The sequence below is a fragment of the Kryptolebias marmoratus genome, linkage group LG16, assembly GCF_001649575.2.
Source record: "Kryptolebias marmoratus isolate JLee-2015 linkage group LG16, ASM164957v2, whole genome shotgun sequence".
Taxonomy (NCBI): Eukaryota; Metazoa; Chordata; class Actinopteri; order Cyprinodontiformes; family Rivulidae; genus Kryptolebias; species Kryptolebias marmoratus.
In genome coordinates, this window is record NC_051445.1 from 25,005,075 (window position 1) to 25,018,008 (window position 12,934).

Genomic DNA, 12,934 nt, shown 5'->3' on the forward strand with positions numbered 1-12,934 from the left:
GAAATTGTCAGCATTTTAATGGAGAAAGTCTATATAACTTTGTTGTTTGCTCAATTTGTTCATGTTTTTATGAATATTACTGATTATATTTGCATTCTAAGTTGTAAAAACATTTCATTAAGTATGTTTGTGGTTTTTATAGTAAAAAAACAAAGAAATTTCCACTCGAATTTTATGTTTTTTGTGTGATTGTAGGTCTGTTGTGTTAATACAGTAGGTCAAAAGTAAAATATTACTTGAAATTGGATTTGAGCTGAAAAAAATGACTCCAAACATGGCAGGTTAAACCACTTTTAGGGTGAAATATAAAGCAAATTTAAAATAGTCCAAAAAACGTCCAGTTTCACCCTAGACCCCAGAGGGTTAAACAGTATTATTAACTCATTAAAGTGTTATCTTAAATATACCGTTATTGTTTACCCATCATAGGAAAAAATCTTCAAAAATCTTCCACTTCATAAGTTTATTTTTTTTTCTATTAATACTAATATTCGGTTTCCTTGTTTTCCTTCACACAGCAACTTCATCCCCCAGCCCATTGGGAAGTGTCGGCGTGTGTTCCAGGCTCTGCTGCCCTACGCCGTGGAGGAGTTGTGTAACGTGGCGGAGTCGCTCATCGTGCCCGTGCGAATGGGGATCGCCAGACCTACAGCTCCTTTCACTTTGGCCAGCACGAGCATCGATGCAGTTCAGGGCAGCGAAGAGCTTTTCTCTGTCGAACCGCTACCTCAGAGACCCTCACCGGACCAGTCCAGCAGGTTGGTCCAGAATAGTCCAAGTGAAGCTTTGTTCTATGGAATATATAATATGTGAGTTTTAAAGAAGAAAGAAAACTTTCCTCTCTTGTTCTAATTTTTCCAGCTCGAGCCAAACAGCTGCCTCTTATATCATCAGGAACCCCCAGCCTCGGCGCAGCAGCCAGTCTCAGCCGGTCAGAGGACGGGACGAGGAGCAGGACGACATCGTGTCAGCAGATGTAGAGGAGGTCTGCGCCCTCGTTATTAAAAAATAAACTTTAGACGCAAGTGACTGCATGAATAATGGCAGCAGATTCTGTGTATTTACCCATTATTGTTTTTGTGAAGTTCTTATTGATTTTTATTCATTTAACTTTGACTTTAAATCTTTGGGGTTTTTTTACCTTAGGTTTCTTAATTGGGATCTAATGATGATGTTTGTCTCTCAGGTTGAAGTTGTAGAAGGAGTAGCAGGGGAGGAGGACCACCATGATGACCAAGAGGAGCAGGGAGAGGAAAACGCTGAGGCGGAGGGGCAGCACGATGAGCACGACGAAGACGGTGAGACGAATTTTAGATGTTGACAATTACTTCTAAAACTAAAATGTTTTCCTGCAAGAGGCATCATGTTTATCTGTGCTTGTAGGGAGTGACATGGAGTTGGACCTGCTGGCGGCAGCTGAGACGGAGAGCGACAGTGAAAGCAACCACAGCAACCAGGATAATGCAAGCGGCCGCAGGAGTGTCGTCACTGCAGCGACCGCTGGCTCTGAAGCAGGTTGGTTAGCAGCTCTTCTTAATTGGTCCATTTGAAACTAATCTTAAATCCTTACCTTAGGAAACGTCCCCCCTCTGATCTTTTTAAAAAGGTTTTAGGCAAATGCACCACCTCCTTTCAACTAAAAGATTTAACACTCCAACAGATTGTTTTTGGGGAAAGAAACCTGACAGATATACTATATTTTTCCATTTTGCACACTAATTCAGACCTCCTTTAGTTCTTAGCAAGCAGCATTTCAGATTGTGGGGATTTGTGTTTAGAGAGCTAATGATACAGCAGACAAAATGGTCCCTGGCTGAATACTTGATGTATTTCATTTGCAGGCAGTAGGGTGTCCTTGGCATTTCCTATTTTTGGTATGAGCTCCTCTTTACTTCAATGCATACACAGATGTCAGGGCAAGAGTGAATTTGCAAAGTGCATACACAGTGTCCCTCTGAGAGTTCCTTCAGTTTCTCATATTTCACTGCTGTTGTCTCATTTTTAACTAATAGTGTCCCTCATCACAAGAATAATTTTTTTTAATCTTTCCAATAACAAACTAATTCTAACTTTCCCAAGTTTTTTTGGTGTGTGTGTGTTTTATCTTGATTATGTACAGTGTGTATAGCCTACTAATAATGTTGGTGTCAGCAATATTTTTCTTTTGCTGCTTTGTTTTCTTAGACTCTGACAGGAATGGCATTTCTGTTTGTTTTTAGTGATGATTTTTTAATTTTGGGGGTGAAAAAACCCTAAAGTAAACCTTATTTATCAGGAGTTTCCTAAAAAGAAATGTAACTGTTTTGACTTGAAGCCTCATTGCTCTGCTTTGTAATGGTGTGATTAACTAACCTGCACTGCTGCCTGTGTGAATGTGAAAAAAGAACCAAAGTTGAGGGAGCTGAAGGTGAACTTTGTCGTCTTTAAATTTGTATTTTTTTGTTTTTCTTCGTCTCCCCCTCCCCTCTTGTATTAAAGGTGCCAGCAGTGTTCCTGCCTTCTTTTCAGAGGATGACTCTCAGTCCAACGACTCGAGTGACTCAGACAGCAGCAGCAGTCAGAGTGATGACGTCGACCAAGAGACATTCCTTCTAGATGAGCCGCTGGAAAGGACGACCAGCGCCTCGCACGCTAACACTGCAGCCCAGGCTCCTCGCTCCATGCAGTGGGCTGTTAGAAACACCCCCAGCCAAAGGGCGAGTGGAAGTGCTCCCTCCAGCTCTTCAACGCCAGCTGGTCAGTAAACGGCTGTCTGTTTTATGCTACAAGTCTACAGTTTCCAGTTTCTTCACAGAGACGGAGTATCTAAACTGTACCTTTTTATCTTCCCTCTTTCAAATAGCGAGTTCCACGGGCCTGATCTACATCGACCCGACAAATCTGCGCCGTTCCAGTGCAATCAGCTCCAGTGCCGCAGCGGCAGCAGCAGCTCTAGAGGCTAGCAACTCCAGCAGCTACCTGACGTCCGCCAGTAGCCTCGCCCGTGCCTACAGCATCGTCATCAGGCAGATATCGGACCTCATGAGCCTGATTCCAAAGTATAACCATCTTGTCTACTCTCAGTATCCTGCAGCTGTAAAGCTCTCCTACCAAGATGCAGTCAACCTGCAGGTAACCTAGATTTAAAAAAAGAATAGATTTCATTGCTTTGCACGGCACCAAAATAAATGCTCAAATCTATTTTTGTATAATATGATGAAAACAAAAAATTCTGTGGTAAATTTGGCAGCTGTAACACAACAGGAGACTAGTTAATCTGTCACTGTTCTATCATTTATGGGATTGTATTGTTCTGTCTCTTATGTTTGTAAATAAGAATCTACTGGAGCAAATTATGATTATAGAGAGTTTAATATTCTTGTGTTCATCAGAACTATGTTGAAGAAAAGCTGATTCCAACCTGGAACTGGATGGTGTCCATCATGGATTCCACCGAGGCTCAGTTGCGGTACGGCTCCGCGCTGTCATCAGCTGGAGACCCGGGTCACCCCAGTCACCCGCTTCACGCCTCTCAGCACTCGGCTCGCAGGGAACGCATGACCGCCCGGGAGGAGGCCAGCCTCCGCACTCTGGAAGGTCGCAGGTACAGTTTTTGACAGTTCTGATTAAGAGCGATAGATTTATTAGTTTAAAGTTAGGCTCTTTTGTGGTTTGTTTCACGCACCGACTTGTTTTGTTTTACTTCCAGGAGAGCAGCCACGCTGTTGACCGCTCGCCAAGGCATGATGTCAGCCCGCGGCGACTTCCTGAACTACGCGCTGTCTCTGATGCGCTCCCACAACGATGAGCACTCTGATGTCCTTCCTGTCCTGGATGTGTGCTCGCTAAAACACGTGGCCTACGTTTTCCAGGCTCTCATCTACTGGATAAAGGCCATGAACCAGCAGACCACCCTGGACACCCCACAGATGGATAGAAAGAGGTGAATGAGGACAGTGAGGCAGAAGAAAGATTGTGATCATTGTATTTGTTTTAAAACTACAACCTTAGACAAGAAGTAGTTTTATTAATTCTAGTTAAACTGTTTTTTTTGAATACATGTAACTATTTTTAACTATATTATTCTTAACATCTAGGAATCGAGAGATTTTGGAGCTTGGTTTGGACAATGAGGATTCTGAGCACGAAAATGATGAGGACACTAATCAGAGTAAGGCAGATAACTAATATTTAACAACAATTTAAAATATTTATACCACATATTGTATATGCACAGTTATTGTATCGTCTGTATTAAAACAATCTCTTTCACTACAGGTTCAACTCTTCAGGACAAAGACGAAGACCCAGTTCCAGCTGAGACGGGTCAGAACCACCCCTTCTTTCGCCGCTCTGACTCCATGACCTTCCTGGGCTGCATCCCACCCAACCCCTTTGATGTGCCTCTTGCAGAGGCCATTCCGCTGGCAGACCAGCCCCATCTCCTGCAGGTCAGACAAGTGCTATTCAGCTGTCTGCGTAGAGGCTGGTTCGAAACAAGCAAAAAAAAAAGCATGAGTTTACATGTTTCAGTCAGAAATGCTCTGAAATAAAATAATACTCCTTTAATTTTGATCATGGTTTATCTTGTGTAATAAAGACTAGACCTTTATCATGACTCAGATAAATCTTAAATGATTAAGATGGGTGTCTGTCACTCCAGGGGTGCCTAGGCATTATCATAATCTGTGCAGAGTTCAGACCTCTGTGGCAATATGAGTATTTTCACTTCTTTAAAAGGCCCACAACTTTCTTGTCATTGCATGCTGACATGGTGACCGTACCATGCTAATAATGGCTACAAATCCTAAGTAAAACCATAAAAATTATGGATAATATAGAGGCCAGCCAAGGTCCAGATTCAATGATTACCACGATCCACCTGCTCACAAGCTTTCTGCTACGATAATGCCAGTGTCACTGCATTTTATCTGAAATCTTTTGACAGCAGCCATCTTAGACATCAGTCTGGAGCTCCCTGACAAAAACAATAAAAAAAATACTAAAAACATCTGATCATTAGCACTCATGATGTTCTTTATGTGCGTCAATCTAAGATGATCCAGTTAGCATCAGTCTTTTTATTGATCAGAGCAGTGCCGTTTGTTCAGCCACAATGATTTCAAATATATTTCTCTTTGTCTGTCTCACGTTTAAAGCAGTCTTTTATTCTCATGGTGGTTCTTTGTTTTTGCCACCAAAAGATACTTTAAAGTGATAGTTGGCATAATGAGGAGTGCAGAATGCAGTGATTAGCTACAATTATAAATGTTCCTTTTTGTCACTATATTATAAACATGTCAAAATGACCTTTGTTTTTATTTTGCTTCTTGTCCAACAGCCTAATGCAAGAAAGGAGGATCTGTTTGGCCGTCCCTCTCAGGGCTTGTACTCGTCCTCATACATGACAACCAAAGGCCTGGCTGAGACGAGCGTGGACAGGAACTGCCTGGAGGTAAACATGGGCTCCTCTCTACTCTCCTCCTCCCAGGTATACAACCCATCTTTATCTGGCAAACACGCTGGCAGCTGTGTTCTGTTCAAAACAATCAGCTGTTAAATCTGACTGTGTTAAATACAAATGCATAAACCAAGATTTACGCTTCACTCTTTAAGAAATGATGATTTACTGGATTATCTTTGAAATGTGGATAACGGAACATAGTGATTTGTGTTCAGTGTCCCATTACAAGTTTTCAGCGTCACCCTGCCTTTACTTTGAAATAACAAGCTGATGACGTTACTAAAGAACAAGTCTGAATCCTCCTCCGTCAGATCCTTCCCACAAAGATGTCCTACACAGCCAACCTGAAAAATGTCATGAGCATGGAAACTGGCCAGCGCAGCGCTGAGAACCAGTCCCTGAGCGAGCAGGAGCTGGAGGCTTCAAAGCTGGGAACTTCTCCACATGATCTCGCTGCTCAGCTGAAGAGCAGCCTGCTGGCAGAGATCGGTCTGACTGAGAGTGACGGCCCTCCTCTCCCATCATTCAGGTAAATGATAGCCGCTCAGGTGGACGAACTCTCAGCTGAACCAGGAAAACTATATTCACTACAAAAAGCAGTGCATCGCTTCTAGAAAACCCAGTTTGTTTTTAGGTATCAGTGTCTTTTTTATAATACCATATTTTGATAAAACCTCTCTCTGTCCAGACCTCACTGCAGTTTCATGGGTATGATGATCTCACATGATATGCTGCTTGGCCGCTGGCGTCTGTCACTTGAACTATTTGGTCGTGTCTTCATGGAGGACGTAGGAGCAGAGCCTGGATCGGTATATTTTCATTTTGAGCTTTATGCTAATGAAAAACTCACTGTATGTATTAAATATTTGTTTGCAACACATTGGTGCTTTCAAATGTTCATACATTGATAAAATACAGCAACAAAAGTTAACATACTACTTCTGCCTGGCAGTATTTAACTTTGCATTTATCCACCTGAAGTATGATCGAATGGGTGTTCAGTAGTGCTTGTAAAAATCAGCAGAGGGGGAGCATGGGAGGCACTTCCTGCTGAGAAGCAGCTCTATAGGACAACCATTCAAACACACACCACAGAAATGTAGCAACGGATAGAAATGAAATGGCACCTGTCTCTGCTGTTATAAAATGTTTCTCACATCATTAAATGACTTAAAGTTGGAGAAATTCAATTTTGACCTGATGTTTTTCTTCTTTAACCTCAGATTCTCACTGAGTTGGGTGGCTTTGAGGTGAAAGAATCCAAGTTCCGGCGAGAGATGGAGAAATTGAGGAACCTTCAGTCCCGTGACCTGGCCCTGGAGGTGGACCGCGATCGAGACCAGCTAATACAGCAGACCATGCGCCAGCTGAATGCACACTTTGGCAGGCGGTGCACAACCACCCCCATGGCCGTACACCGGGTCAAGGTCACCTTTAAAGATGAGCCCGGAGAAGGCAGCGGCGTGGCCCGCAGCTTCTACACAGCCATCGCGCTGGCCCTCCTCTCCAACGATAAGCTGCCCAACCTGGACTGTGTTCAGAGTGTCAGCAAGGGCATGCAGGGCAGCAGTACGTGTCATCACGATTACAATTCAAGTATGACAATACATAGAAACTCCTGCACATTATGGAAATTGATTTTGTTCTACGCTAAATGGTACTTCAGTGTTGCTGAAAATGGTGACCGTTTTTGTCAGTGTAGGAAAAATAAGTCCAACTCGTTTGGCGTGTTGTTTTTTTAGATCTAATGCAACGTCTAAGGAACAGAGACCGAGAAAGAGAGAGGAGAAGTGGAGGACTTCGAGCGGGATCTCGGAGAGATCGAGACAGGTATGCTCCACCTACTCCTGCAGTCATAACAGGATCATAAATACTGTGTATGGTCGATCAGTGTATGACTAAGAAAAGGTTTGTTTTAATTCAAATACTGATCGTGTCTTGTGTGCTGCAGAGATTCGAGGAGGCAGTTGTCCATAGACACCAGGCCTTTCAGGCCCTCGTCAGAAGGAAACCCCAGTGATGAGCCCGACCCTCTGCCTGCACACAGACAAGCCCTTGGAGAAAGACTGTACCCACGAGTTCACGCGATGCAACCGGTAATTACCTCCCAGTCGTTTAAACTGGAATGTTTGCTGTGTTCGCCTTCTTTTTTCTTTTTACCGTGAGGCTAACGGTGTGCTTGTTCCTGCAGGCATTTGCCAGTAAAATCACAGGCATGTTGCTGGAGTTGTCTCCTGCTCAGCTGCTGCTGCTCCTAGCCAGTGAGGATTCTCTCCGAGCCAGAGTGGAAGAGGCCATGGAGCTTCTCATTGCACATGGAAGGTACGTTCACCTCCCCGGTCACACAGACAGAAAGATTTAAACAGCAACTTCTAGGAAAGGCAGGACTTTTTAATGCTCTTTCTTCCATTTCACAAACTTTATTTTAATTTCTTTAGGGAAAACGGTGCCGACAGCATACTGGACCTTGGGCTCCCTGAAGCTCCAGAAAAAGCACAGGTAAAAAAAAAAGGTTTTTACTCTTTATTTTTATTAACTGTTTCTAATATTCTCTTAAAACATAAATTTAAAGTAAGATTCTATTTTTTCTTTCTAAACTAAAGATGTCTAAAGATGCGTGGTTTGTCAGCAGATTTCTCATATCGAAGTCCTCCCCTCCTTTTTCTTCACACGGTTACAGCAGCAGGAGAACCGTAAGCGTCACGGTTCAACTCGAAGTGTGGTCGACATGGAGCTGGACGACCCAGACGACGGAGACGACAACGCTGCTCTTTTCTACCAGCCTGGCAAACGAGGCTTTTACTCCCCTCGGCCGGGCAAAAATACAGAGGCCAGGCTCAACTGTTTCCGTAACATCGGCAGGTAATGGGCTAAAACCGATCTACCACCCTGTTTGACCGTATAAAAAAAACAAGAAGTTGAATCAATTTTTTTCCTGTACAGAATACTGGGGTTATGTCTGCTGCAGAATGAACTCTGTCCAATCACACTGAACAGACATGTCATCAAAGTGCTGCTTGGTAGAAAGGTAAAGTGATTTTTTTTTTTAATTTTCAAACCTGCTTTATGATTGAACTTCGGGATCAAGTAAATAAATGATGTTTGTTTCTGCAGGTGAACTGGCACGACTTTGCATTCTTCGACCCCGTCATGTACGAGAGCTTGCGTCAGCTGATCCGTCATTCGCAGACGGGTGAAGCAGACGCTGTTTTTGCTGCCATGGATTTGGCCTTTGCCATTGATCTCTGCAAAGAGGAAGGGGCTGGACAGGTAACGGCCTGCGCTGCTGTTTTGGAAACAAATACAGATGGAAAACCCCAGTGCCAGGTTTAGCTTGTACTATCATATTTAAGTCTAAATGTGAGTTTAGAAGCACTAAGACCAGGAAACTTAGACCGCTTTAATAATAATGTCTAATTCTTACAAGTAAAAGAAAGAAATGAGAAGTTAAAGCTTCAAACTTTGCCACAGTACTGTGGTGGTTATAAATATAGTGAAGCTAACATTCATTGTATGTTTCTCAACAAAAGTGAATGACTATTTGATTGTTTAAATATTTCATAATGAAAAGCAATCCCAACATATTAAGACTGAGTAACCCTTTTTACAGAAACTCTTGACATTTGATTGAGTTTTCAGGTTTTTTTTAGCCCTCACAATAAGCATCCTGAGAAAATTCAGCATTTCAAACATGGTGTGTAACAGTGAAAATAAGAGAAATTTCTCAGTGAATTATTAGTCCAAAGCTTTTTAGGGATTTATCTTATTAAATCTGATTACTACAGTCCAGTGCACATAACCTCAATGAAAACTGTTCGGCTTTAATTATTAATCATACTGACTGGCTAACAAATTCATCACTGATAATTCTGTCATAAAGACTGTATGCAATGTTTATGAGAGGGACGTAAACATTTCATACAGGTCATAAATTAGGGACGACCTATCAGTGCAATATGGTGTCATTAAAGATGACGTCCGTGTGAAACAAAAACCTAAAACGTGACATCAGTCAGGTTAGCCACCAGATCTGAGCAGACATCAGTCTGATACGCTGCCCAGGGACCCACAGAGCCATTTCTGCTCCTTCTCACACAAAATAAAACTTATCCAGAGCCACAAAACATACTTAAAGCTTTAGATGAACACAACACTATCCATTAAGTGATTTTAAAAACCTATTACTTGTTATGAAATGAAAGAATCTGTAAATTGTTGACATGTATTAGCAGTTTTATGAATTTAGACGTTCACGTTCATGTTCAGTTGTTGTTACCAAAATGACCTTCCAGATTTTTGTAGCGCGCCTAATTTCAGTTACTCATAATATAGCAGTTTGTAATGTGTGCAAAAAATGCACTTTGTTTTATTCCCACACATCAACTTGCTTCAAATGTGTTAAAAATGTTGACACTTGGAGAAAAATCCCACTGTGTGGCTGGAAGTTCTGGTTAAAGAAGTGGCTAACCAGCTCCCCTTCAGTTTGTTGTTCTGTTTGGAATATTAAGATCACTTTGTCACAGATGTTTCATCCACATATTGCATAAAATTGGACCCATAGACTTCTAAAACTAGCTATTTTGTATTGACCCCTGGGAAAGGAGCTCAACAAAACCCAGGTTGAAAGAAAAGCTTCCAGCAAGCAAGTAGAATAAAATCAATCAGCGCAACACAACTTCATGAGACCTTATAGTACTGTCTTTAAAAAAATGTGATAAATAAATTACATTTTATAATTTGAGAGAAACAGAATGCTCAAAGTTTAGTTTTAATCCCAGCTGAACTGTCTGAACTATGAAACAGGAAACTGTCTCAGAGGGCGCGTTGATAACTTTCCTTTCCTCACGCAGGTGGAGCTCCTGTCCGGTGGGGTCAACATGCCGGTGACTCCCATCAACGTGTACGAGTATGTGAGGAAGTACGCAGAGCACCGGATGCTGGTGGTGGCTGAACAACCACTCCATGTAAGTCCAACACCATCCCCGATGAGCGGAGTTCAGTGTTCTGTTCGAAACACTAACGTCTTCATCAAAACATGTTTTTTCACCTGTTTCTGTCTCCCTAAAGGCGATGAGGAAGGGTTTGCTGGACGTGCTCCCTAAAAACGCCCTTGAGGACTTGACGGCGGAGGACTTCAGACTGCTGGTTAATGGCTGCGGAGAAGTCAACGTCCAGATGCTGATCAGCTTCACTTCCTTCAACGATGAATCGGGTGCGTTGCTCCGTCTGTCGGTGATTAAAAAAATGACCGTTTTCCTTTCTTACTTGAATGTATTAATGAAAGACTCTTAATCCTACAGGGGAAAATGCAGACAAACTCCTCCAGTTTAAACGATGGTTTTGGTCCATAGTAGAAAAGATGAGCATGACTGAGAGGCAGGATCTGGTGAGTGTCATTTATCTCTGATATTCACTATTTTGATTCATCAAGATGTTTTTATTATGTATAAGATAAAGTCAGTCCTGACAATCTTAACAAATCATAACTTGTATATTGCCACTCAAACTCTTTGAAATAAAAAGTGTTGGAGTTTATTAAAGCGTTTTCTTTAAACCTTGATTTAAGTGAAAAGCTTGAGACTCAAACAGAACTGAAGTTGGTGCTTTACTTGTTTTAAACTGAGCATCAACGGGTACATGAGTACAGTATGTTTGATCAAGTTTGGTGGGTTTTTTTGTTGTTAAAATTGTAAGTTACCGGTCGGTTACTTAAAAATACTGCTGGATGTTTGGCAAGAAAAGCATTCAGTCCATTTTGATTTGAATTTTAAACAAATTTTCCATCTTTATTGATCGTGCTTGAAACTGTGTATTAATCTGTAAGTTCTTAAACACTGTTTGTGTTTGGAAATGCTGACTCCTGCTCATCAGATTTCAGAAAGGACATCGGTTTGGAAGAACCTCAGAATATATATTCAGCAGTGTCGAATGACTGAGTAGAAAAGATGTTTTGAAGCGGAGTAAATGTCTCTGAGGTGTTTTTTTTGCACCAGGAAAACAAACTGGTTCTAACGTTGAACCAGCTCTGATCGGGCTGCAGGGATTTGTTTTGATGGAAGGACTTGACAACAAAGATGAAGCACTTAACCATAGTAGATGCCCCCCAAATACTGAATGTCATCTTATTTGTCTGCCCCTCAGGTGTACTTCTGGACCTCCAGCCCGTCTCTGCCAGCCAGCGAAGAGGGCTTCCAGCCGATGCCCTCCATCACCATCCGGCCTCCAGACGACCAGCACCTCCCCACGGCCAATACCTGCATTTCACGTCTCTACGTGCCACTCTACTCTTCAAAACAAATACTTAAACAGAAACTCCTGCTAGCCATTAAGACCAAGAATTTTGGTTTTGTGTAGAAGTTCAAAAGAAAAAGAGTTTAAAAAGGAAAAAAAAATAAAAATAACACGTTTACTGTTGTGTAATATTTACCTAGCTCCATTTTTGTAGATTTTTTTTGTTCAGTTTTATGAAATTTGACATAAGGTCACTATCTCCCCGTGTGTTAATATTCGTTTGTGTTGTGAACACAAACAGCATTTTTTTTTTCTTTCTTCCTTTTTTTTGTTTCTTTTGTTGTAACGAGGAGGTATACGGTCCAGAACATTCCTGTATTGGCACTGTAAAACGTAAAGCCCACAGCTCTGTTCTATTGGCTCAAACCTTTGTTTCCCAGGAATTGTGTTTGACAGCAAACTGTCAGCCGAAAAACTTAGCCAAAGATGACAGCAGTAGAAATATTAAAAAGAAGAAAAGAAGAGACACTGTGATTAATTTCTTTTTCCTTCCCTAGAAAAGTACTATCACTGACAGTTCACTGCTGCCTTTGTGGAACGTCTTTTTTTTTTTTTTTTTTTTTTTTTTTTTTTTTTTCTTGTACAGGGGGAATTTCAGAATAAACTTGGATGTAAATAAGTTGTGTTGTGATTTTATTTGTCAGAATTGTGGGAAGGAATATAGTGCAGTAGTTTATTTGAATTTTTTCTCATTTTCACCATTAATTGAAACTCTGCTTTAGTTGACTGCATAGTTTTATTTGTATGATAATTATGTATTTTTAACATCCAACTTAAGTTTAATTTCCAAGTAAGTTGCCATTGGCGCAACACTTCTAATTGGGCAATTTCCTATTAAATCTACCAAAATCACATTAATTTCAGAATGTGTATATATATCCTTTTTTAAAAAAATCACTAAGCTATTAAATGCGGTGTACACGAAGTTGTTTCTGAATCACGTGATCATAATGCACTTGAAGCTAACTGGTTTTTGAACGGCGCTTTGACCAATTAGAGTGGACGTAGTCCCGCCACTTTCACGTCACTGGATTTGGTCCGTTTTTGTTGGCTTCGAGAAGTTTAATACAAAAAATATGTATTTTTATGTAGATAAATGCGGTTATGTAACAGTAAAAACCCGTGAGGTGTCATTAAATCGCCTAAGGAACGTTATTAAGAACGAACCGACTTTCTGCGTATAATCTATAAAGGTTTTAC

At 41.3% G+C, this 12,934-nt stretch overlaps 1 protein-coding gene across 7 annotated transcripts in view; it reads left to right on the forward strand.

Moving 5' to 3' along the window:
• The window catches only part of ubr5 (ubiquitin protein ligase E3 component n-recognin 5), a 35,624-nt gene extending 23,317 nt beyond the window's left edge, over positions 1 to 12,307 (forward strand). For 2 of the 7 annotated variants that reach the window (XM_017413210.3, XM_037980120.1), the window contains 25 exons: positions 519 to 758; positions 862 to 985; positions 1,187 to 1,298; positions 1,384 to 1,515; positions 2,479 to 2,736; positions 2,843 to 3,111; positions 3,372 to 3,583; positions 3,689 to 3,922; positions 4,077 to 4,150; positions 4,258 to 4,430; positions 5,321 to 5,470; positions 5,755 to 5,972; positions 6,132 to 6,252; positions 6,667 to 7,039; positions 7,186 to 7,273; positions 7,395 to 7,539; positions 7,635 to 7,765; positions 7,882 to 7,942; positions 8,124 to 8,305; positions 8,387 to 8,471; positions 8,558 to 8,713; positions 10,294 to 10,407; positions 10,511 to 10,655; positions 10,744 to 10,829; positions 11,585 to 11,797. In XM_017413210.3, the coding sequence (XP_017268699.1) occupies positions 519 to 758; positions 862 to 985; positions 1,187 to 1,298; positions 1,384 to 1,515; positions 2,479 to 2,736; positions 2,843 to 3,111; positions 3,372 to 3,583; positions 3,689 to 3,922; positions 4,077 to 4,150; positions 4,258 to 4,430; positions 5,321 to 5,470; positions 5,755 to 5,972; positions 6,132 to 6,252; positions 6,667 to 7,039; positions 7,186 to 7,273; positions 7,395 to 7,539; positions 7,635 to 7,765; positions 7,882 to 7,942; positions 8,124 to 8,305; positions 8,387 to 8,471; positions 8,558 to 8,713; positions 10,294 to 10,407; positions 10,511 to 10,655; positions 10,744 to 10,829; positions 11,585 to 11,797 (4,096 nt within the window). Of the gene's footprint in view, positions 1 to 518; positions 759 to 861; positions 986 to 1,186; positions 1,299 to 1,383; positions 1,516 to 2,478; positions 2,737 to 2,842; positions 3,112 to 3,371; positions 3,584 to 3,688; positions 3,923 to 4,076; positions 4,151 to 4,257; positions 4,431 to 5,320; positions 5,471 to 5,754; positions 5,973 to 6,131; positions 6,253 to 6,666; positions 7,040 to 7,185; positions 7,274 to 7,394; positions 7,540 to 7,634; positions 7,766 to 7,881; positions 7,943 to 8,123; positions 8,306 to 8,386; positions 8,472 to 8,557; positions 8,714 to 10,293; positions 10,408 to 10,510; positions 10,656 to 10,743; positions 10,830 to 11,584 lie in introns of all 7 variants that reach the window. The other 5 variants (XM_017413209.3, XM_017413211.3, XM_017413212.3 and 2 more) reach the window with 5 other exon arrangements.
• The last annotated feature ends 627 nt before the right edge of the window (positions 12,308 to 12,934 follow it).